This window comes from Pristiophorus japonicus, chromosome 1, assembly GCF_044704955.1.
Source record: "Pristiophorus japonicus isolate sPriJap1 chromosome 1, sPriJap1.hap1, whole genome shotgun sequence".
In the NCBI taxonomy this organism is placed as follows: domain Eukaryota; kingdom Metazoa; phylum Chordata; class Chondrichthyes; family Pristiophoridae; genus Pristiophorus; species Pristiophorus japonicus.
The window spans coordinates 284,780,013-284,806,710 of NC_091977.1; the positions used below are offsets into that span (position 1 = coordinate 284,780,013).

The window sequence follows — 26,698 nt, forward strand, 5'->3', positions numbered from 1 at the left end:
TGCCTTCTGTTGCCTAGGCCCCAAGCTCTGGAACTCCATGCCTAACCTTCTCCACTTCTCTACCTCTCTTTCCTCATAAAGATGTTCCTTAAAACCTATCTCTTTGACCAAGCTCTTGAGCACCTGCGCTAATTTCTACTTATGCGGCTTAGTGTCAAATTTTTATCTCAGAATAGTCCTGTGAAGCGCCTTAGGACGTTAAAGACGCTATATAAATACAAGTTGTTGTTGTTCTACTAATTTGGTCCCCATTCTGCAGCGGTAACAATGTGACCGCTCATGACCGCTGTCATCTCCTTCCATGCGGCCTGGCTGACCGTGACCCAGTCGTCGCTCATCGAGAAGGGCCTGTCGGATTTTGTCCTCTTTTTTGCTTCTTCTTGCGACATTTCTGAAAAGATAGGGATTATTGAAACACAAGAAATTACTTTTCACTGCATGTTTTACAGCAACTTGTTTTATAATTAAAATGGACTATTTTAGTAATTTAAAGTGATTTCAGACAAGACAAATAAAGCACGCTAGCACTTACCACCCACTGCCGAGTCTCAATCTGAATAAAGCCGCTTGTTCTGGTCTTGTTATAGTGGAGTGTGAATGATTTTCGGGATAAGCCATTAACTGCACTGCTTCTGAGATATGCAATTCATTAGTAAGCTCCCTGCTGGTTTATTCACATGGATATTTATACTTAATTAAAGGTCCGTATGTCAGCAATCTCACCAATATTGCTTGGATTTTCCACTTCTGGATGCTGGGAGTGCATACCAGGACATTGCACACCACCAGACCATAATTTTCCATCCAATACCTTTAAGAAGCAGAAATGTTTATGCTTAAATTTCTGTAAGGCATGAACATAAAGACAGGTGCCAATCGATGATGGGGAACGTGACTGGCTAAGCCACTCGCAATGCAACAACTCCACAAACCTATGAACATCCTCACAGATGCATACATTACAGTAAGGGTATCCAGGGATGTCGAACAAAGGTGGGTAAATGGAGATGAGGTACAGATCAACTGTGATCTAATTGAATGGTGGGAAAAGCTCAATGGGCTGAATGGCCTACTCCTATTCCTGGGCTCCTATGTTGCTATTCTTCTGGGCTGCTTTCCCAGGCAACTGTTAGACTCTGGTCACCCACCCAATCCCCATACCGCAAATCCCAACGTTCCTCAGTACTGCTAAATTCTTCCTCCTTCTCCGAAACTTCAATCCTACTGTATCCCAGGATCCTCACCTAGGCTTATGTCTTTCTCCCAGATCCTGGAATGCTCTCTCAGTGTTTTCAGTCCTCCCAACCAAATTCCCAGTAGTCCTTGATCCTTCAAAGAACCCCCCGTACTCCCAGACCGAATGACCCTGATCCTAAAGTCCTTCTGCCAATGATCTCAAATCCTTGTACCTGCCCCAGTGTTCCTAGAACCAACCTCCCAAATGTTCCCAGAAACCTGGCATGCCCCTCCCAATGTTCTCAGAATCAGTGACTCCCCCAACCCCCGCCCCACTACTGACAGACTCTGTGCCCCCTGACCAGTCCTGCCAATTTTCAAGACTGTCCACAATGCAGATGTCATTGTCCTTGTTAATTTGGTTTCACATAATGCACCTGTTCTTATAAAACATCCGACTCACTATGAGCTAGGCTATGGGAGATCTGCTACTATTGTAGTTAGATTTCAGGTTGTGCATCAATTGCAATCATCGTGGCACTAAATATTCTCCCTCTGAATGCCGTCATTGTGGTGCATTGTTAGTGAACTGCTTATACTTGACTCAGTGACCAAGTGGTCTTAGGGAGCTTTTTCTTTAAAAGTGGCAAGGTAGCTTCTGTATTTTAATATGCCATGTGAAGCCATTTCTATAATTATGCTCCATTGAGATACCACAATCAGACTTGCCAAGTGTTACAAGCAAGGACAACTTGTTTAAAAATCCAACCTGAAAGAAAAAGAAAGACTTGCATTTATATAGCGCCTTTCATGACCACCGGACCTCTCAAAGTGCTTTACAGCCAATGAAGTACTTTTTGAAGTGTAGTCACTGTTGTACTGTGGGAAACATGATAGTCAATTTGCACACAGCAAGCTCCTACAAACAGCAATGTGATAATGACCAGATAATCTGTTTTTTAGTGATGTTGATTGAGGGATAACTATTGGCCAGGACACCAGGATAACTCCCCTGCTCTTTTTCGAAACAGTGCCATGGGATCGTTTACATCCACCTGAGAGGGCAGACAGGTCCTCGGTTTAACATCTCATCTGACAGTGCAGCACTCCCTCAGCACTGCACTGGGAATGTCAGCCTGTATGTTTGTGCTCAAGTCTCTGAAGTGAGACTTGAACCCACCAACCTTCTGACTCAGAAAAGAGTGTGCTACCCATTGAGCAGCTTACAGACCTGTCTTGATATACATCTGAAAAATAAACATAGCTTCATACTTTGAAGTGCATTTATGATCTTGTAACTGTAGCTGATCATAATATTTGTTCCGAGCATCTCCCCAGTACTGACAACTCTGCATAATGATATTTAGACACACTGCTGCAAATTTCATGCCAAATACTTTGAAAGTAGTTGGTTAATATTCATTCAGCTGCACAAAGTGATGCCTTGCTTTCACAGTAGGAAATGTTGGGGGAGCCTGCAGAAAAAGGTCAATGTCTTTCTGAGATGTACTAGCCCCAAAGAACAATATAAAAATGGACCACTGCTGCATTTGAAACGAGTCACCCTCTTCAAGAAGAAAATGGATATTACTAGTTAATAGATTCATGGACCCTTGCAGACGATTAGAAATTTCCTAGATTTATTTCAAGAGCGGAGCTGTCACTGTGAGGAATGATGGTGCAGCTTTCCTGGCAGAGGAATCTGACACCCCTCTGCAAGAGTCAGCTTGGTCAGAAATGTGCTCGGTAAGGCCTCGTGAGTCTACTAATGTGACTTTTACTATGTCTCCCACAGGACACATAAGAATAGTAGGTGACAAACATAAGCATCTGTGACGGGGATAATGCAGCTGTTTGGGTTGGGTGCCATGTTTGAGGGGAGATTTTTAAAAATGATAGCAATGCAATTAGATGAAGAAATATGTGCAGCATTTGAGTTCAAGTTCCAATCACATGATGTGGATCTTATTTTTTTCCTTAATTATGGGATTAGCATATCATTCATGCTCACCTGTCATCACTCTCCAGAGTTTTTCTTCCATTTTCCAACCATAGTTTGACCTTGTCAACTCCACTAGGCTTGGTGAGCTGTTTGATTTAGCTGTGGCAGTGTCATCCTGCTTAATGATATTTGCTGTGTCTGTCCCCAAGAACTAACTATTGCATTTACATCTCACATCATGTATTTATGTGATGTGCTGTGGACTTATGCTTGTTGGGACCCAAACAAAATCCATTTCACGTGGCCTCCAAGTAACTAGTACAGAGGAGACTTGCATCCCATCAGTCTGGGCATGATTTGAACAGGGTCCCAGAGGTGAAAGGTCAGAGCCTTAGAGCACTGTCCCACCCAGTATGCCTCAGAGGAGATGTACTTGAGGTTAGTCAGCCAGAAGTTAGCCAGAAACACTTCACTTTCTCTGTACAATAGGCTATAACATTTTCTGCAGTGATAATAATATTAAAATGACTCTGGACTACTCAAACAATTTTTAGATGCAGTTCAGGTTTTCATTGATGATCACTGATACCTATAATAGCTTCTAATATAGTTCTAAAGTATCCACTTTGAGTGTTCTTACTGTACAATGTCTACAGGAAATATAATGAATTAGAATTGACAACTTTGATGTCCCTAGCCACTGAAAATCTTTACTATCTTTTCAATTGTCTATTAGCTGGTCATATTGAGCTATGTATTACATGAATCTCCTACCTTCAATGAATGCAAATTGCTTAAAATAATACAAAAAACAAATCAATAGTTGAAAAATAGCTCTTCTGTAATTCTATTCTCCTCCCTCACTACCTTTTTAAAATGGTTTAGCCTATATTCACAAATCCTATATTACCAGCGAGGAACTGTACTCCAAGAGATCTTGGGTTGTAGAACTGGGGGTTGTGGTGCTGTAGCCTCGCTCCCTCTGTGTGTGGCTCCCCAATGGGAGCAGAGGGTCGGTTCATGCACCCTTTCCATTTAGCTAAATGTTTGTCTTGTTGAACCTTACCAGATGTTCAATGAAGTGTATTAGCACTTAAGCGCTTTAAACAGATTACAAGATTCCGGTATCGATACGGAATAAATCACCAATCTAGGAATGTTTCCAACACCAAGGTCACCGAAAGATTAGGTATAGAGGAGATGTTTGTGTCGTGTTTATATTGCAGCTATCAGCCTGAGACCAGCAGCTGCAGTGTCAGAGCCATCCAGGCGGTACTCCTTTATACTGCACGACTCCAACTGTAATTCTCCTGCCGAGAACAGAGCTCTGTACACGTGACCTCATGGGCTCACACAGACCTCCTCTGCTAGGGGACAAGGTTTGAATATTTAGAGAGCATAGGCAAGGTGGTCCATATTCTCTAAGAACATAAGTGATATATTCTTTACGATATCACTAAGCACACTACACACAAGATGGCTCTACAGGAACTTGTCATGTGACCTTGTCACATGATCCTTTATTGTATTTACATCAGTAGTTGCATTACCACAGTAGGGGAGCTCTATGTTACAATAAGAACATAAGAAGTCGGCCCCTGGAGCCTGCTCTGCCATTCAGTAAGATCATGGCTGATCTGATCTTGACCTCAACTCCGCTTCTCTGCCGGCTCCCCATAACCGTTGACTCCCATATCGTTCAAAAATCTGTATCTCCACCTTAAATATATTCAATGACCCAGACTCCACGCTCTCTGGGACAGAGAATACCAAAGATTCATGACCCTCTGAGAGAAGAAATTCCTCCTCATTTCCATTTTAAATGGGGCGGCTCCTTATTCTGAAATTAGTTTCACTCGTTCTAGATTCCTCCACTCGGGGAAACATCTTCTCTGCATCTACCCTGTGGGGGAAATGATAACCAGAGTGTGACAGGAAGGGACAGAATGTATAAAAATATCAGAAAGTGGGGTCAAAGCAGGGAAAAATGGTAAAAAGGTAAAATTAAAAATTCTTTATCTGAATGCACGCAACATTTGTAATAAGATAGATGAGTTGACAGCACAAATAGATATGAATGGGTATGATCGGATAGCAATTACAGAGTCGTGGTTTCAAGGTGATCAAGGCTGGGAAATGAATATTATGGGGTATTTCATAATTCAGAAGGATAGACAGAAAGGAAAAGGAGGTGGGGTAGCTCTGTTAATAAACTGACAGAACATTTGGAAAAATCATAATGCAGTCAGGCAGAGTCAGCATAGTTTTACGAAAGGGAAGTCATGTTTGACAAATTTGCTGGAGTTCTTTGAGGATGTAACCAGTAGGGTGTATAAGGGGGAACCAGTGGATGTGGTGTATTTGGATTTCCAGAAGCCATTCGATAAGGTGCCACATAAAAGATAAGAGCTCACAGGGTTGGGGGTAATATATTAGCATGGCTAGAAGATTGACTAACTAACAGAAAATAAAGAGTTGGAATAAATGGATCATTTTCCGACTGGCAGCCGATAACTAGTGAGGTGCAAGTGGGATCAGTGCTGGGGCCTCAACTATTTACAATCTGTATTAATGCATTGGATGAAGGGACCGAGTGTAATGTAGCTAAGTTTGCTGATGATAAAAAGATGGATGGGAAAGCAAGTTGTGAGGAGGACACAAAGAAGGGATAAAGAGAGGCTAAGTGAGTGGGCAAACATTTGGCAGATGGAGTATAAGATTGGAAGGTGTGAGGTCATCCACTTTAACAGGAAAAATAAAATAAAAAATTATTATTATTTAAATGGAGAGAGATTACAAAATGCTGCAGTACAGAGGGACCTGGGGGTCCTTGTGCATGAAACACAAAAAGTTGGTATGCAAGTGCAGCAAGTAATCAGGAAGGCAAATGGAATGTAGACCTGTATTTCAAGGGGGATGGAGTATAAAAACAAGCAAGTCCTGCTACAACTGTACAGGGTATTAGCGAGGCCATACTTAGGGTACTGCGTACAGGTTTGTTCTCCTTATTTAAGGAGGGATATACTTGCATTGAAGGCAGTTCAGAGAAGGTTCACGTGGTTGATTCCCGAGATGAAGGGGTTGACTTATGAAGAAAGGTTGAGCAAGTTGGGCCCATACTCATTGGAGTTTAGAAGAATGAGAGGTGAATTTATTGAAACATACTGAGGAGGCTCAACAAGGTCGATGCAGAAAAGATGTTTCCACTCGTGGAGGAATCTAGAATGAGGGGGCATAGTTTCAGAATAAGGGGTCGCCCATTTACAACTGAGATGAGGAGGAATTTCTTCTTTGAGAGGGTTGTAAATCTGTGGAATTCTCTGCCCCAGAAAGCTATGGATGATGGGTCATTGAATATATTTAAGGTGGAGATAGACATATTTTTGAACGATAAGGGAGTAAAGGGTTATGGGGAGCAGGCAGGGAAGTGGAGCTGAGTCCATGATCAAATCAGCCATGATCTTATTGTATGGCGGAGCCAAATGGTCTATTCCTGCTCCTACTTCTTATGTTGTTAAGCCCCCTCAGAATCTTATACATTTCAATAAGATCACCTCTCACTCTTCTAAACTCCAGTAAGTATAGGTATAAACATTCAAATCAACTCCAGGTCATTCTAAAAGGTGCCAGGGGATCCAAAAGGAACACCTTCTTCACCAGATTACCACCGGACTGGAGTTATACACTATGCGATGAAAGACCCGAATGATGCGAGACTCCCTCCTCCACAGAGGTTGGTTTGTTTTCTCTTGCCCAGTATCATTTCCATAGAAGAAGACTACATCCTCGCAAAAATGAACAAAGAGCAAAAAACAACAGAAGCAGATAGAACCTTTCCAAAATAAATGACTAAGTGACCTTGAATGGAATTGATTATTTTATGGGACTTGCTTATTTATTTTCACAGGTTTCGTCCTATAGCAGGCACTTGTGTTAGCTTGCAGTCTATTCGCTCATACAGAGCTGTGAGATGGAACCCAGGCTGAGTTGATGTGCTGTGTGCTAAATTAAAATTCACTTATCTTAAGTGGCTTGAAGGTTTTCCTCCCCCATTTTGTGTGTTTTTTTTCTCTAGTGGGTTTTATTATGTCTGCCTGTCAGTTCGTTCATCTTGCAACACAGATGTGTCAGTGGTGATCATCACAGACTTGATAACTGGCTATAGTAAGTTGCCTTGCTATCAAATCCATCACAATGAGAGCTTTTAACTGCTTAAAGGTTCAGTACCTCAATCCTTTAGCAAAATGCGTAGGTTTCTAAATAAATTGTGGTGGTCATAAACACTTAACAGAGAACAAAAAACACACGTGGACTTTTGACTATTGAGAAGAAATTTATCGGATTTTGTGGTCAGCGGTGAAGGAATGCTGCTCACCATTCACCTTGAAAACAGCTGCCCACAAAGTTTGTGTGGGCTTTAGAACACAGAATTCCTCTTTTCCGGCATCAGTTTAAATTCGGCGCCTCTACAGGTGATCTGTGGTGTCTGTGAACAGGACAACTAGCAGGGAGGCTGATCGACCAATCAGATTGAAGAATCTTCACAGATGGCAAAACAAGAAATAAAAAGCAGAAAATACACATTACATTTAAATCATTTTACAGAAAGCAAAATAAAGATTGGGACATACACATGTGATTATGAGAACAACGTAACTAGAAAAACACAAACATTTAAGAGATATATATTTTTAAAATCTACAATATTTATTTTCTTTTGAGGGAATGAGAATCCACATTTTTTAAATTCATTTTTCATGATCAGAGAGGTTGTTCAACAGTAATTTTAACTAACTTCCCCGTTAAAAACTCAATTACTCCTGATTGAACAAGGTTTAAGTTTTTCATTGGTCTTTTGTGCGATACTAGTGAATAATTAGCTGAAGTTCACAATTTCACAGTGTGCAAATTCCATTGGCAAAGACCCCAGCAGTGGACCCTGTGGAGGAGCAGGGTATTTATGACAGAAACTTCTGGATTTCCACGCATGTGTGGACGCCAGAATTTGCTGTCAATTTTAACCAGTAATAATGGTGAGTGTTCACAGCCTCGCTGTTATTAGTACAGCAATGTCTGGGCCAATCATTCAAATGTAAGTTTCATCTTGCAAGGCTTTATGCCCAACAGAAGCATAGATCAGCAAATCTTGTAACAGAGATCAGTGCACTTGGATTAGTAACTGTTACAAAATTTGTGAGTTTATGGTAGATATTCTCTTGGGTTCGTGTCACCAGTCACTCCCATAATATGATCTATGATCTGGAGTGCACCTTTACTGGTCACTATTTATCCCTCAACCAACATCCCGAAAGCAGATTACTTGGTCATTATCTCATTGCTGTTTGTGGGAGCTTGCTGTGCACAAGTTGGCTGCTGCGTTTCCTATATTACAACAATGACTACATTTCAAAAGTACTTCATTGGCCGTAAATCGCACTGGGATGTCCTGAGGTCATGAAAGACCCTATATAATGTAACTCTTTCTTATTTTAAATCTTACTGCCTAATATTTGGTTAAATAATAGTGTAACTTGGTGACCATGACAATAGACCATGGTTGCATGTACTTAGTACTATGATCTTTCATGTGTGACCAGATGCATTTTCACGACTTTCTGGAAGGTGGACTGAAAAACATTCTCATGAGACAAGGCCAACTGTAAACCAAAAAGATGATTTATTTTACATGAGGGAATGATGTCTCATGTTCAGCTGCCTCTGCCTCGTCCCTTCCTTCCCCTAGCCCACTGGGCCAAACTTCCACTAAGAAAGCCCCCTGCCCTAGCCTTGACCTCACATCCATCTCCAGTTTCTCTCTGATCTTCCCCTCGTGACCTTTCCGAGCTCATCCTGCCCATGAGACTCATTTCCTGCTCCCTTGACCCTATTCCCACCAAACTGCTGACCACTTAACTTCCTTTTCTGACTCCCATGTTAGCTGAAATTGTTAATGGTTCTCTCTCCTCAGATACCGTCTACCTCTCCCTCAAATCTACCGTTATCACCACTCTCCTTAAAAAAACAACCCTTGACCCCTCCCTCCCTGCAAACTACTACCCCATCTCCAACCTCCCTTTCCTCTCCAAGGTCTTTGAATGTGTTGCCACCTCCCAAATTCGTGCCCATCTTTCTTGCAATTCCATGTTTGAATCCCTCCAATCCGGTTTCCGCACGTACTGAAACAGCTCTCATCAAGGTCACAAATGACATCCTTTGTGACAGTGACAAAGGCAAACTATCCCTCTTCATTCTTCTTGACTTGTCTGCAGCCTTTGACATGATTGACCACTTTATCCTTCCCCATCACCTATCCACCGTCGTCTATTTTGGTTGGGACTGCACTTGCCTGGTTCCATTCTTATCTATCTAATTGTAGCCAGAGAATTGCCTGCAATAGCTTCTCTTCCCACCCCCACATCATTACCTCTGCTGTCCCCCAAGGATCTAACCTTGGATCCCTCCTATTTCTGATCTACATGTTGCCCCTTGGCAACATCATTTGGAAACACAGTGTCAGTTTCCACATGTACGCTCATGACACCCAGCTCTACCTCACTACCACTTTTCTTGACCCCTCCACGGTCTCCAAATTGTCAGACGGTTTGTCCGACATCCAGTTCTGGGTGAACAGATATATTATCCAATTGAATATTGGGAGGACTGAAGCCTTTGCTTTCGGTCCCCACCACAAACTCTGTTCCCTATCCACTGACTAAATCCCTCTCTCCAACGTCTGTCTGAGGCTGTTCACAACCTTGGTGTCATAATTGACCCTGGATTTAGCTTTCAACCACATATTCACAGCATAACCAAGACTGCCTATTTCCACCTCTGCAACATCGCCAGTCTCCGCCCTTGACTCAGCTTATCTGCTGCTGAAGCCCTCATCCATGCCTTTGTTACCTCTAGACTTGACTATTCCAATGCACTCCTGGCTGGCCTCCCACATTCTACGCCATGTAAACTAGAGCTGATCCAAAACTCGGCCAACTGTGTCCTAACTCGCAATAAGTCCTGTTCACCCATCACCCCTGTGCTCGCTGACCTACATTGGTTCCCGGTTAAGCAATGTCTCGATTTCAAAATTCTCATACTTATTTTCAAATCTTTCCATGGCCTCGCCCCTCCCTATCTCTGTAATCTCCTCCAGCACCACAACTCCCGAGATGTCTACGCTCCTCTAATTCTGCCCTCTTGAGCAGCCCTGATTATAATCGCTCAACCATTGCTGGCCGTGCCTTCTGTTGCCTAGGCCCTAAGCTCTGGAACTCCCTGCCTAAACCTCTCTGCCTCGCTACCTCTCTTTCCTCCTTCAAGACGCTCCTTAAAACTTACCTCTTTGACCAAGCTTTTGGTCACCTGCGCTAATTTCTACTTTTGCGGCTCAGTGTCAAATTTTGTATCTCATAATACTCCTGTGAAGTACCTTGGGTTGTTTCACTATGTTAAAGGTGTTATATAAGTACAAGTGTTGTGGTTGTTGAAGTATATGAATCAATGGAATACATTTTTCCAGTGAGATACATCTATTTCTTACTACTCCTTATGTTATATAAAATAAGAAAATATATAATTTTTCCACTTTCTAGGAATAAGCCACACATTAACTGTGTTCATACCTCAGCCTGAAGTCTCTCTCTGACAAATTAAAGAGAAATCTCCCTGTGTCACTCTGTATTCCCGACTGCTCAGATAGAGACTGTCTTCTGACCCCTCCTTCAACGTTGTGTATTGAGGCTGCCCCACTGAGCTGCCAACCTTAATGCACTCTCTTTGGTTTGGAAGCGTATGGCAACTATAGTGGCTGTTCAGCTGGGCCCTCTGCTGGGCATAATGAATGAAAACTGTTCCACAACAATGTCCGGAAATACCAAGACCTCCAATTAATGAACCTCACTGTCACATGCAACAGTAAATAGCTTAATATCTGTGGTGGCTGGTTTCTCATCCTGCTAACTAACTAAAATAGCATTCTAATTATCTTGTGCACCTTTGGAGTTAACCCTTTGTAAGTTGATTCTAATTTCATAGCAGTATCATAACATAAGTGAAAATAAAATCACTTCCAGGCCATGTGGGTCAAAAGCCCCAAAATGTTCAAGCGGCACTTTTGATCTTCCTGCGATTCATATTAATCATCTGAAAATTGGGAGCCTTGCAGATTATGTGCATTGGCTACTTTACCTAATTCTCCAATCTGCACTTCCATTGAGCAGCAACATACCCAAAACATTGCAAAATGTAAACTTTATTTTTTAGTATATTTATGTAAATCAATCCAAGCAAAAAAAGACACAAGAACATATGCAATAGGAGCAGGACTAGGCCATTCAACTCTTTGAGCCTGCTCCACCATTCAAGGAGATTATGGCTTATCTTGTAGAAGAAAGAAGTAGAAAGACAATTAATAATTTTACTTTTTCCACAATTGTAACCATCTAAACTATCCAGGAAAAAATGAATAAAGTCCTGCTTCGTATGGGATATTGGATAAATGCATCATCGATTGTGGTACAGTGCTGTACAGACCAAGAGCCTTTTGGTTTGATCCCACCTCTGTACTTAGCTAGCCAGTCTCAGCCAATAGCATTAATAGGATTTTACAGCTAACCTCAACTTTCCCAGGAAAAAGCAGCCATGGATCCTTCCCCTCATCACTATCATCTGATTCCTGCTGGAAGTGAACATGCATGGACAGCTCGTCCGGGGTGTAATACCTGCATGATTTTATAGCCTTTCGACACTCACTTTCCAGGCTCACAGAAGAAGAGTTGTGCAAAGTACTAGGGAACAGCTGGTGCTGGCTGAAATCAATCGCTGCATGAGTCATCACTTTCAGGGTTGCCAGAAATCTGAGGCCTGCTCAGCGCCTGTTCATCTATTGTATTAAGGTATGTCGCTGGAGCATCAGTGATGCTCAGAGCGTGCACATTGCCCATATGGTAGGTCCCACTTTGATTTCCAAGAGGGGTCCTCCACATAATGTGACTGAGCAGTACTTCAGTAACTTGATATCTGTTTGGAATGGGTGATGCAGAGACTTGTAGCAAAAAAGAACATCTCTTCTTTGGACTCAAGTGGCCAATCAAAGAAAGGGGTAATTGTGCCCCGATCTGCTTATAGTGGGAAAAAATGGTAGCTCTATACGGGCATTGCTGTTGGTACCAGACATGCCATTCTCCCATTCCTATAGCGCTTCGGACCATAGAACCAGGATTGGGAATTAAATATTCAGGGGTACTCGACAATCCGGAAGGACAGACAGAAAGGAAAAGGAGGTGGGGTAGCTCTATTGATAAAGGATGGAATCACTGCAATAGTAAGAAATGATATTGGCTCAAATGATCAGGGTGTTGAAACAGTTTGGGTGAAGATAAGGAACAATACGGAAAAAGTCACTGGTGGGAATAGTCGATAGGCCCCCTAACAGTAGCAACTCTGTTGGTCGGAGCACAAACCAGGAAATAGTGGGGGCTTGTAAAAAGGGAACAGCAATAATCATGGGTGATTTTAACTTCCATATTGATTGGACAAATCAAATTGGTCAGGGTAGCCTTGAGGAGGAGTTCATAGAATGCATAAGGGACGGGTTCCTTGAGCAGTATGTAACGGAACCAACCAGGGGGCAGGCTATCTTAGATCTGGTGCTGTGTAATGAGACAGGATTAATAAACAATCTCCTAGTAAAGTATCCCCTCGGAATGAGTGATCATAGCATTATTGCATTTCAAATTCAGATGGAGGGTGAGAAAGTTGGATCTCTAACCAGCGTACTAAGCTTAAATAAAGGAGACTATGTAGGTATGAGGGCAGAGTTGTAAAGTGGACTGGGAAAATAGATTAAAGTGTAGGTTGATGAACAGTGTGTACATTTAAGGAGATATTTCACAACTCTCAAGAAAAATATATTCCAGTGAGGACGAAAGTGTGCAAGAGAAAAATAGCCATCCGTGGCTAACTAAAGAAATAAAGGACGGTATCCAATTAAAAACAAGGGCATGCAAAGTGGCCAAAACTAGTGGGAGGACAGAAGACTGGGAAGTTTTTAAAAGCCAGCAAAGAATGACTAAAAAAATGATTAAGAAAGGGAAGATAGATTATGAAAGTAAACTAGCACAACATATAAAAATAGATAGCAAGAGTTTCTAGAGGTATATAAAAAGGAAAGAGTGGATAAAGTAAATGTTGGTCCCTTAGAGGACGAGACTGGGGAATTAGTAATGGGGAACATGGAGATGACAGAAACTCTGAACAAATATGTTGTATCAGCCTTTACGGTAGAGGACACTAACAATATTCCAGCAGTGGATAGTTAAGGGACTATATGGGAGGAGGAACTTAACACGATCACAATCACTGAGGAGGTGGTAATCAGTAAGATAATGGGACTAAAGGCAGATAAATCCCGTGGATCTGATGGCTTGCATCTTCGGGTCTTTAGAGAAGTAGCGGCAGGGATTGTGGATGCATGGGTTGTAATTTACCAAAATTCCCTGGATTCTGGGGAGGTCCGAGCAGATTGGAAAACTGCAAATGTAACGCCCCTATTTAAAAAAGAAGGCAGACAAAAAGCAGGAAACTTTAGACCAGTTAGCCTGTGGTTGGGAAAATATTGGAGTCCATTATTAAAGAAGCAGTAGCAGGACATTTGGAAAAGCAAAATTTGGTCAGGCAGAGTCAGCATGGATTTATGAACTAGTATTAAAACACTCTACCTAAACGCACGCAGCATTCGAAATAAAGTAAATGAGTTGACGGCACAAATCATTACAAATGGGTATGTTGGTGGCCATTACAGAAACGTGGTTGCAGGGTGGCCAAGACTGGGAATTAAACATACAGGGGTATCTGACGATTTGGAAAGATAAACAAGAAGGGAAAGGAGGTGGGGTAGCTCTGTTAATAAAGGATGATATCAGGGCAGTTGTGAGAGACGATATTGGCTCCAATGAACAAAATGTTGAATCATTGTGGGTGGAGATCAGAGATAGTAAGGGGAAAAAGTCACTGGTGGGCATAGTTTATAGGCCCCCAAATAATAACTTCACGGTGGGGCGGGCAATAATCAAGGAAATAATGGAGGCATGTGAAAAAGGAACGGCAGTAACCATGGGGGATTTTAACATACATATCGATTGGTCAAATCAAATCGCACGGGGTAGTGTGGAGGAGGAATTCATAGAATGCATATGGGATTGTTTCTTAGAACAGTATGTTACAGAACCTACAAGGGAGCAAGTTATCTTAGATCTGGTCCTTTGTAATGAGACAGGAATAATAAACGATCTCCTAGTAAAAGATCCTCTCGGAATGAGTGATCACAGTATGGTTGAATTTGTAATACAGATTGAGGGTGAGGAAGTAGTGTCTCAAACGAGCATACTATGTTTAAACAAAGGGGACTACAGTGGGATGAGGGCAGAGTTGGCTAAAGTAGACTGGAAACACAGACTAAACGGTGGCACAATTGAGGAACAGTGGAGGACTTTGAAGGAGCTCTTTCATAGTGCTCAACAAAAATATATTCCAATGAAAAAGAAGGCCGGTAAGAGAAGGGATAACCAGCCGTGGATAAACAGGGAAATTAAGGAGAGTATCAAATTAAAAACCAATGCGTATAAGGTGGCCAAGGTGAGTGGGAAAATAGAAGATTGGGAAAATTTTAAACGACAGCAAAGAAAGCAATAAAGAACGGAAAGATAGATTACGAAGGTAAACTTGCGCAAAACATAAAAACGGATAGTAAAAGCTTTTACAGATATATAGGGCCCAAGTTTCCACATGATTTGCGCCTGATTTTTAGGAGCAACTGGTGGAGAACGGACTATCTTAGAAATTGCAATTCTCCACATTTTTTTTTCTGCAGTTCTAGTCAGGTAGAACAGTTCCACTTTGGAACAGAATTTTTTCTTCAAAAGGGGGCGTGTCCGGCCACTGACGCCTGATTTGAAAGTTTCCACAGTGAAAACGTACTCCAAACTAACTTAGAATGGAGCAAGTGAAGATTTTTGTAGAACTGAAAAAAACCTGTTCTACACATTAAAAATCAGGTGCAGGTTACAAATTAGGCGTCCAGAACGAGGTGGGGGGGGCGGGGGGGGGGAAAGGAAAGTCATTAAATTCTACAATAAATCCTTATTTATACTTATACAAATATTATACAAATAAATCCAACCTGAACAAAAATTAATAAGCAAAGAAAAGATTAAATAAACCATCTTCCTACCTGTGTGAAAGTGCTTCAGCCAGGGAGAATGCTGCAGCAAGCCTCACAAAATGAGGCAGCCGTTCCCGAATGCGGGGGGGGGGGGTGGGGGGAGGAAGCCGTTCCAGACGGCGGGAGAGAGGGAGGGAGGGAACCGACCGCGGACCGACCGACCGCAGCGGGGACGGGGGGGGGCGTGGAGGAAGCCGTTCCAGACGGCGGGAGGGAGGGAGGGAAGGAGACAGAAGGCTGCAGGAAGCCTCAGAAATTGAGGAGCCAGTTCCCGAAGGCAAAAGGGGGAGTTTGTTGGGAAACGGCTGCCTCAATTTTCTGAGGCTTCGTGCAGCCTTCTCAGTGCTGATGTGCTGATGGCAATGTGCTTTTATTAAAAAATGTTCAAAAACTAAACAGCTACAAAGAACTACAAAAATGGCCGCGTGCCAATGTTTCCTTCACAATGCGCGTGCGCGAACGCTCCAACGCGCACGCGCAGCGTTGCCGGCAGGAAAAAAAACTAATTTAAATAGTACCCGCCCCCTCCCATTTACAAAATCGGCATGAATGTAGGCTCCGCCCCCCTGGGCGCCGCGCCAAACAGACAAGGAGCTGCAGGGCGCTCCAGAATCGCGCGTTTTTTATCCGCCGCCGTTTTAGGCGCAAAAAACGGGCGCCCAGCTCGGAGGGGCGCCCATTTTTTATCGTGTGGAAACTTGGGCCCATAAAATGGAAAAGAGTGACCAAAGTAAATATTGGGCCCTTAGAAGATGAGAAGGGGGATTTAATAATGGGAAATGTGGAAATGGCTGAGACCTTAAACAATTATTTTGCTTCGGTCTTCACAGTGGAAGACACAGAAACCATGCCAGAAATTGCTGGTCACAGGAATGTGGGAAGGGAGGACCTGGAGACAATCACTATTAGTAGGGGGGTAGTGCTGGACAGGCTAATGGGACTCAAGGTAGACAAGTCCCCTGGTCCTGATGAAATGCATCCCAGGGTATTAAAAGAGATGGCGGAAGTTATAGCAGATGCATTCGTTATAATCTACCAAAATTCTCTGGGGAGGTACCATCGGATTGGAAAGCAGCAAATGTAACGCCTCTGTTTAAAAAAGGGGGCAGACAAAAGGCAGGTAACTATAGGCCGGTTAGTTTAACATCTGTAGTGTGGAAAATGCTTGAAACTATCATTAAGGAAGAAATAGCGGGACATCCAGATAGGAAAAGTGAAATCAAGCAGACGCAGCATGGATTCATGAAGGGGAAATCATGTTTAACTAATTTACTGGAATTCTTTGAGGATATAACGAGCATGGTGGATAGAGGTGTAACGATGGATGTGGTGTATTTAGATTTCCAAAAGGCATTCGATAAGGTGCCACACAAAAGGTTACTGCAGAAGGTAAAGGTATGCGGGGTCAGTGGAAATGTATTAGCATGGATAGAGAATTGGCTGGCAAACAGAAAGCAGAGAGTCGGGATAAATGGGTCCTTTTCGGGTAGGAAATCGGTGGTTAGTGGTGTGCCACAGGGATCGGTGCTGGGACCACAACTGTTTACAATATACATAGATGACCTGGAAGAGGGGACAGAGTGTAGTGTAACAAAATTTGCAGATGACACTAAGATTAGTGGGAAAGCGGGTTGTGTAGAGGACACAGAGAGGCTGCAAAGAGATTTAGATAGGTTAAGCGAATGGGCTGAGGTTTGGCAGATGGAATACAATGTCGGAAGTGTGAGGTCATCCACCTTGGGAAAAAAAACAAAAAAAGGGAATACTATTTGAATGGGGAGAAATTACAACATGCTGCTGTGCAGAGGGACCTGGGGGTTCTTGTGCATGAATCCCAAAAAGTTAGTTTGCAGGTGCAGCAGGTAATCAGGAAGGCGAATGGAATGTTGGCCTTCATTGCGAGAGGGATGGAGTACAAAAGCAGGGAGGTCCTTCTGCAACTGTATAGGGTATTGGTGAGGCCGCACCTGGAGTACTGCGTGCAGTTTTGGTCGCCTTACTTAAGGAAGGACATACTGGCTTTGGAGCGGGTACAGAGACGATTCACTAGGTTGATTCCGGAGATGAGGGGGTTACCTTATGATGATAGATTGAGTAGACTGGGTCTTTACTCGTTGGAGTTCAGAAGGATGAGGGGTGATCTTATAGAAACATTTAAAATAATGAAGGGGATAGACAGGATAGAGGCAGAGAGGTTGTTTCCACTGGTCGGGGAGACGAGAACTTGGGGGCACAGCCTCAAAATACAGGGGAGCCAATTTAAAACCGAGTTGAGCAGGAATTTCTTCTCCCAGAGGGTTGTGAATCTGTGGAATTCTCTGCCCAAGGAAGCAGTTGAGGCTAGCTCATTAAATGTATTCAAGTCACAGATAGATAGATTTTTAACTAATAAGGGAATTAAGGGTTATGGGGAGCGGGCGGGTAAGTGGAGCTGAGTCCAAAGCCAGATCTGCCATGATCTTGTTGAATGGCGGAGCAGGCTCGAGGGGCTAGATGGCCTACTCCTGTTCCTAATTCTTATGTTCTTATGTTCTTATGAAGGGGAAGTCATGTTTGACAAATTTGCTGGAATTCTTTGAGGAAGTAACGAACAGTGTGGATAAAGGGGAACTAGTGGATGTGGTGTATTTGAACTTCCAGAAGGCATTTGACAAGGTGCCACATAAAAGATTACTGCACAAGATAAAAGTTCATGGGGTTGGGGGTAATATATTAGCATGGATAGAGGATTGGCTAACTAACAGAGAACAGAGAGTCAGGATAAATGGTTCATTCTCTGGTTGGCAACCAGTAACTAGTGGGGTGCCGCAGGGATCAGTGCTGGGACCCCAACTATTTACAATCTATATTAACGACTTGGAAGAGGGGACTGAGTGTAACGTAGCCAAGTTTGCTGACTGTACAAAGATGGGAAGAAAAGCAATGTGTGAGGACGCAAAACATCTGCAAAAGGACATAGACAGGCTAAGTGAATGGGCAGAAATTTGACAGATAGAGTATAATGTCGGAAAGTGTGAGGTCATGCACTTTGGCAGAAAAAAAAAATCAAAGAGCAAGTTATTATTTAAATGGAGAAAGATTAAAAGTGCCACACTACAGCTGGACCTGGGGGTACTTGTGCATGAAACACAAAAGGATAGTATGCAGGTACAGCAAGTGATCAGGAAGACCAATGGTATCTTGGCCTTTATTGCAAAGGGGATGGAGTATAAAAGCAGGGAAGTCTTGCTACAGCTATATAAGGTATTGGTGAGGCCACACCTGGAATACTGAGTACAGCTTTGATTTCCATATTTACGAAAGGATATACTTGCTATGGAGGCAGTTCAGAGAAGGTTTATTAGGCTGATTTCGGGGATGAGGGAGTTGACTTATGAGGAAAGGTTGAGTAGGTTGGGCCTCTACTCATTGGAATTCAAAAGAATGAGACGTGATCTTATCGAAATGTATGAGATTATGAGGGGGCTTGACAAGGTGGATGCAGAGAGGATGTTTCCACTGATGGGGGAGACTAGAACTCGAGGGCATGATCTTAGAATAAGGGGCCGTCCATTTAAAACAGAGATGAGGAGAAATTTCTTCTCTCAGAGGGTTGTGAATCTGTGGAAATCGCTGCCTCAGAGAGCTGTAGAAGCTGGGACATTGAATAGACAGTTTCTTAAATGATAAGGGGATAAGGGGTTATGGGGAGCAGGCAGGGAAGTGGAGCTGAGTCCATGATCAGCTCAGCCATGATCTTATTGAATGGGGGAATAGGCTCGAGGGGCCTACTCCTGTTCCTATTTCTTATATTCTTATGTTCTTATGTAACTGTAGACATTCACAGCACAGACAAAGGCCATTCAGCCTACTGTCTGCACGGACTCTTTGCTGGAACAATCAACAACTAATCCAATTACTCCACTCTCTCAATAGCCTTGTATCATTCTCTGCTTTGAATACCCAACTTTCCTTTAAATGCAGCAATGGTCTCTGTCTGAATTGCTCCAGCGGGTCACATGCTAAGCACCAGGTACACTACTATAATTCTTAATGAGCGGACCTATCATTATCATATGAGGTTCGCTGCTTTGGACATAGACACATTAGAAGTAGTGGTCCCAGTAGCTCTTTACCCTTTCAATTCCAATAATAAACTATTGCTATTTCAGTGAGAAAATAATTTATTTTTGATGAATGACCTGTAAGGTAAACATAATGAGATAATTTATGCTTTTAAGGTATATGGTGCTGTTTTGGTTGATTTGCCCACCATATTATCAAACAGCAGTAGGGTCTGTGCAATACAAAACTTTGTCTACAGCAGCCTAACATAGCAGTTGAGACTCACCATGTTGGGGCAGAAATTGGCCTGGTTTGTGCCTCTCGTTAGTGCCTGTGGGAGGCGGTAACGGGGCGTTAAGGGGTTACCGGTGTGCAGTGCCCCGTTACCACCCCGGATGTAAAATTCACTCCCGTCCCCTGCAGCATCGCCGGGCGTCAACATCGGCAGCTGCAGGAGACATTGTCACCATGGCTGCCCGCTTGGGGAGTGCTAATTAAAGGCACTGGTGGTTAGGTAGTTCAAAATGTAATTATGTCTCCAGTGTGGTGTTTTGTGTTTTTATTGGACCCTGCAATTGCTCAGCCCTGTGCTCTCTCAGAGTGCTTGTGACTGCTATGGACATAGCGCTTGTGCCGTGGCCCAATACAGACAGCAGGCAAATTCAGTCGCCCCAGCATTGGCCCTTCCCTTTAAGGGAGGGAAGGAGCCACCAAAGACGGCAGTGCTGCACGGGTCATTGTGCAGCGCTCTGCCGAAATCACCCCTCTCATTCCCTTTAGAGTTCTAAGTGAAGTGATAGCACTTGAATTAGTGCTCCACTTCCCTCATGGAGTGCTAACGTGGAGGTTCTTGTCAGCTGGAAATCTTTTTGCCTGGCGCTACTTTTGTGCTTCTGCAAAAGTTATCACCTCATATGGAGTGTTACGCAATTTCTAGCCCTTAGTGTTCCACTGCGAGACTTCCATGTTACACTTTGACAGTCCTTGTGGCCTTTCAGAATCAAATTAATTTGTTATTAAGAGTCAACGTTTATGGTTGTTTTATACTATGGACTTGTACTATCAATTACAGCTTGGCTTAGCTAGTAGCCTGCTTGGCTCTGGATTCGAAGCTCACGGAGTCAAGCCACATTCCAGAACCAGAACATGTAATTTAGACTACCATTTTATTGCAGTGTAGAGGGATTGTTGGAGAAGCAGTCTTTCAGATGAAAGGTTAAACTGAAACCCTGATGCTAGTTAAGATGGATACAAAAGTTCCCATTGCAAAATTTGTAAAACAGAACAAGGTTTCCTAGTGAGTTGGCCATCATTCGTCCTTCAATCAACAATACTAAAATCATCATCATATCATCATCAAAAACAACATAACTGGCCACTTATCTCAGTATTAACTTATTTGCTGCTTATGTGAAATTGCTGGGTTCAAATCCCACAAAACAACAGTGCCTACACTTCACCTTTTAATTAATTGGATATGTAGTGCTATGGGAGGTCCTGAGGACATGTTAAGTTGCTATATAAATGCAAGTTTTTCCTTTTTTACTGACTGCAAGCTGAATTGAGATCACCAAACCCAATTTCTTTAAAATGCTTAACAGCCTTCAAAGCACAGAGACTTTCTTTACATCTCCCAGGATTGAAATTGAAACCTTACCCCAGTGACAGTATTTTGACAGTCTCTGCCATCAAATCCGTGATATATCTATATATATATATAAAAACATTTAAGTGTAGCTATTAACATGTTACATATTTTGAGTGTATGGGAGTACATTTCTGTGAAATAATATTCCACATTTCATAATGTTGTGAAAATAAGATAATATTTTTGACTCGGTTGTAAGTTTGGGTTGCAAGAAAAATTATTTTAATTTATCTGCATTGTATAAAAGCCATCTTAGCTACCCCTTATATACATCATCATCATCATAGGCAGTCCCTCGAAGCGAGGATGACTTGCTTCCATGCCAAAAAGGGATACGTTCACAGGTGTTTCAATGAAGGAACTAATATTCCAGATCTCGAACTACATGTTGAAGGGTGGAAGATGCCTGTGTGTGGATATTTTTAACGTGTGGTGGCCATTGCACACCAGCCACCAAACGGGCTTGACAGAGCTAGGTCATGGTCCAGTGGCATACATACGCATATACTCATACTGGGAGCACACATTCTTGTACTTTGCTGCAAATAAAGTCGATATAAAGTTGTTTCTTCATTCTGGGGATATGGGTATCGATTGCAAGGTCAACACTTATTACCCATCCCGAGTTGCCTTTCTGAAGGTGGTGGTGAGCCTTCTTCTTGAACGACTGCAGTCCGTGCGGTGAAGTGCTGTTAGGTAGGGCATTCTAGGATTGTGACCCAGCGACAATGAAGGAACACGATATATATCCAAGTCCAAATGACATGTGACTTGGAGGGTAATTTGGAGTTCATGGTATTTCCAAGCTCCTGCTGTCTTGTCCTTCTAAGTGATGGAATTTTTGGATTTAAGAGGTGCTGTCGGACATGGAAAAATAGAATAGCAGAGTCTTATTTAAATGGTGGGAAACTGGGAAACATTGGTGCTCAGAGGGACCTGGATGTCCTTGTACAAGGATCACTGAAAGTTAACATGCAGGTACAGCAAGCAATTAAGAAAGCAAATGGTATGTTGGCCTTTATTACAAGAGTAAAGACGTCTTAGTGCAATTATGTAGGGTCCTGGTGAGACTGCACCTGGAGTATTGTGTACAGTTTTGGTCTCCTTATCTAAGGAAGGATAAACTTGCCATTGAGGGAGTGCAACAAAAGTTCGCCAGACTGATTCCTGGGATGGGGGGATTGTGATATGAGGAGAGATTGAGTAGATTAGGCCTATATTCTCTAGAGTTCAGAAGAATGAGAGCTGACTCATTGAAACATACAACATTCTTACAGTGCTTGACAGGTTAGATGCAGGGAGAATGTTTCCTTTGACTGAGGAGTCAAGACTAATCTAGTGCAGTTGAAGTAGAATTTCAGCTATGATCTCATTGAATGGTGAAGCAGGCTCAAGGGGCCAAATGGCCTACTCCTGCTCCTAATTTCGCAAGTTTCTGCAGTGCATCTTGTAGATGGTATTCACTACAGCTACAGTGCGCCGGTGGTGGAGGGAGTTGCTGTTTAAGGTGGTTGATGGACTGCCAATCAAAAGGACTACTGCTAACAATATCCCAAAACAGTTTAAAATTCCTTTGTGATTGCCATGAAATGTTAATTCGTTAATCTAGGAACACATAAAATATATTTCACTTGATCACTTAAATAAGCACAAACTTAATTATACTAAGCCTCTATGCATGCATGCTCCTGGCAAGGGCTTGTCCCAGTCAACACTACCTTGTAGATGCAGTGTGCCCACATGGTTCAAACTCACATCTTGATGATGTAAAAGAAAGCAGGTTTACAAGCTGGCAAAGCAGGGCTTGAACCATTCACAGACTGGTGTTATCCTGAGGGATGCCCACGGTGTTGCCTAGGTGTGTTTTGTTTCTGGGAACAGGGTCCTGAGGATCCTGAAATCCAAGGCGCTGCCTCCGAACCTTCCTCAGGCTTTATGCTGCTCTGGCTGTTTGCAAACATTCGGAGAGAAACAGGAAAGATAAAGGTGCTCAGTTCTGCCTGAATCTTATTGAGAGCAGAATCCACAGGCTGGCCTGATATTACAAGTCCATGAGAATACTTCCACCCAACTGCACGTATAAATCTTCCACAGCTTCTGCACTTGTAGCCCAAGAAATTTCTTCATTGGTTTATTAAAACTGAATCTTGTTAAAAAATATATATACAGGCACATCATCTGAAATCTGGCAACCTCGGTACCGAGACCATGCGGTTTTCGGCTTTTGCCGGATGTCGGACCTCGCTGTTGGCGCTCCTCACCACCCGCTGATCCTCTGCTTCTCGCCGCCCATTGATTCCCGCCTATTCTTGCCGCCCGCGGTCCCCCGGCACTGCATTTTTTACCATTTTTTACCGGTTTCCTCATCCTTCGTGTCCCGATGTCACCATCTTGGCTGCCTCAAAATGTCCAGTTTTCGGACAATTCTTGTTTTCGGTTGTACCTGTATTAAAAGTAACAAATAGGTGAGGGTGATTTTAAGACTACAATCTAACTTGGGGTTCAATTACATTCAGAAACCACTGAGATTCATTCTGTCAGTTGTCGATTTTGTCTGAATCTTGCCAAGAAGGTTACATCAGGTTTCTAATTTACTTTCTGCTTTTGATTTTTTTAAAGGGGGAGAGCTCTCCGTATTCTTCACAGTGTCAGCTGTGGCTCAGTGGATAGCACACTTGCCTCTGAGTCAGAAGGATATGGGTTTAATTCCTACCCCAGGGACTTGAGCGCATAAATCTAGGCTGGCACTGCAGTGCTGAGGAAGTGCTGCATTGTCGGAGATGCCGTCTTTCGGATGAGATGTTAAACCAAGGCCCTGTTTGCTCTCTCAACTGTACGTTAAGGATGCCATGGCACTATTTCGAAGAAGAGCAGGGGAGTTATCCCTGGTGTCCTGACCAATATTTATCCCTCTATCAACATAAGTAAAAAAAGAGATTATCTGGTCATTATCACATTCCTGTTTGTGAGAGATAACACACAAGACTTTTTTTCTTTCTATGTATTTCTTCCATCTTGCCCCTTGTGGATATTGCAATGTCAAAGGCTCTTTGTTTGAACCAATTGTGTACAGAGCCTTCTTGTGTTTACTCTTTATATCTGTTCCATCAAATCAATTATAAGTATGTGGTAGTGTAAAAATGACTGATACAATTGGGGTGATCATTTTGTTCTGCTCTGCTAGTGTATAAGAAAGCTAAGTCAATTGGGATGTCAGACACTGTGTTTATTGAGGGAATTGAACTGAGGATTGTCACTGCAGGAATGCCGATGCACTGCCTCCTTGCAAAGCTCCAGTCACATTGAGGGAATAGGCTGGGAAGGAACAGCACCATACATCGCAAACTATTCCACAACACAGTGATGTACAGCAACCCTATAGAAGCGCTGCTAAGTAAATAGTTATTCCCATTTAAATCTTGACAAAAAGTTGAGACATGGCGCTTATAGGTATATCTGTTGGATGTACTACAATTATTCACTTTGTTACGTGATTGCTGAAAATAGTGATAAATTGAATGGTAACTGGGGTTACTTATAGAGAAAATTAATAACATTTTTTGAACAAGAGCAACAATTTTATATGCCATTAGTTGTCCAAGTTCAGTTTAGTAAATAGAGAAAGTGTTTGCCAATAAACATAATTCTTTAATTCTAATGCTAAATATTGCATACTTGCTGAAAACTGTGATCTGCAAGTGTTGTATCATTGGAAAGAAGCTGCAGAGGTAAGTCAGCTTGAAGAGGAGGTGTTGCAGTGATAATTCCTGCAGTCATGGTACAACTCACTATTCAACAACTATTAGCTAAAATTGGCATTTTGCTCAAATATTTATCTGCTCACCTAAAACTGCTAATTATTTCATCATGGAGCTGCTCAATATATTAAATGTGGTGTCTTGTAGAATGGACAAGTTTACCTCGGATATAAATTATCAACGCCAATCTACCTTCGATCCTTTTTGGAGTACTTGCCTTGAGGTTTCCTTCCCCTTTAATTATTGCTTCAGTATTATAATCTGGAAAGTACAATAGCAACATACAAAAAGACTGTAAGTTTATATAACATAAACACAGAAAATGCTGGAAATACTCAGCAGGTCAGGCAACATCTGTGGAGAGTGAAACAGAGTTAACGTTTCAGGTCAGGGTTCTGATGAAGGGTCATCGACCTGAAACGTTAACTCTGTTTCTCTCCACAGATGCTGCCTGACCTGCTGAGATTTCCAGCATTTTCTGTTTTTATTTCAGGTTCCAGCATCCGCAGTATTTTGCTTTTGTATATATATGGTTTCTAGAAATGTGTAGCTTTTTTATACTTCAGAAGAATTAGAATTATTAGATTTTTTAAATAAAATCAATCCAAACTTTGCCTGGAATTTTACTATAGACCTATTTTTTTTCTTTACTTTAAAGATCCTGAATTTGCAGACCTCGGGGCCCTGAAACCATTACCAGGTTAGTATATCTGCAAACACATTAGATAATCATTTGTACGAACAAGATTCTTTTATGATCAGCCTGATTATGCCCGATTTGATTTTTTTTTCTCTAACTCAGCATGTGAGTTTGAAATGGGAGGACCTGAGGGAATCATTGAATCAAAGCAAATTGTGCAGGAAGGCAAGGCCAATCCCACAGAGGCAGTTGATTGTAAATGGTATATTCGAGCACCACCAAAATCCAAGGTCAGTGCTGCCCCAAGCAGTAAAATTATTTAGAGGTATGGAAGAAATTGTTTGCAAATACTTTTTGAATGTATTGATGTATTTTTATCTGGCTGTGGTACCCCTCTCCCATGATTCTACATGTCAATTTTTCGTCAATGTCATCAACTCAAAATCAAGCTGTCAGTGATTTTTGATTGTGGAGCTTGAATGATATCTCCCCCCAAAAATTAGAATTGATTACCCTTGGTATAAACATTGAAAGCTCCTGCCAAAACTGGGCAATATATCTTGAGGCCAAATATTTATGATCCCTTGGTGTTTGTCTACACATTCTAGCTTGTAAATGGTGGTTAACATTTTCACATTAACCATCAAAGAACAACATTTCTGAGCTCACATTAGCTTCAGAAATTCACACAATGTGTACATATAAACATTGATAGACATGTAGAAATCATGGGCAAAGGGTGATTGTAGCCATTACAAAAAGGAAATAAAGTCTGTGGTGCAAGTATAAAATAGATAGGCTCACCACAGTTTTCTAATCTGGTAAAGACATATTTTAATATTTATGTATTTCATCCATAGTGTAAACCTGTAGTTTCTAACTCAATTTTTAATGTAAATTATTGATAACTTGTGAGTATTTTATATTTTGTGCAACTTGAAATCATCAAGACACCAATTGCTTGTAATTTTCTGGCATAATGAAACATAATCTTCGGGAATTTCCTGGCTCCGTGCTGGGAAACAGGTTTAATCATGTAAGCAGGGTACCCATCACACTCCTGGCAAAGTTACATCAGCGGAATGGGAACAGCTCCTGGCAGCTCCCGGCAAATGATTTCTGTGATTATATTAAGCATCCACTTTGCCGTTTTTGCCTACAAAGCTGAACCACAGTGGTGACCCAGCACCCACGGTGTTTTATAACGAGCTTTCCAACCAGATGGTCGTGGATTGTGTGTGCTACAATGAGAATGTAGTTAACCATTTCTGTC

General features: G+C 42.2%; 1 protein-coding gene and 1 pseudogene across 1 annotated transcript in view; both read left to right on the forward strand.

The window, feature by feature from the left end:
* neto1l (neuropilin (NRP) and tolloid (TLL)-like 1, like) overlaps positions 1 to 26,698 on the forward strand; it is a 414,618-nt gene that overhangs the window by 162,812 nt on the left and 225,108 nt on the right. Inside the window, exons 5-6 of the mRNA XM_070888466.1 lie at positions 25,444 to 25,485; positions 25,588 to 25,715. Of these exons, the coding sequence (XP_070744567.1) occupies positions 25,444 to 25,485; positions 25,588 to 25,715 (170 nt within the window). The remainder of the gene's footprint in view (positions 1 to 25,443; positions 25,486 to 25,587; positions 25,716 to 26,698) is intronic.
* On the forward strand, positions 22,706 to 23,165 carry LOC139261314 (small ribosomal subunit protein uS15-like; annotated as a pseudogene).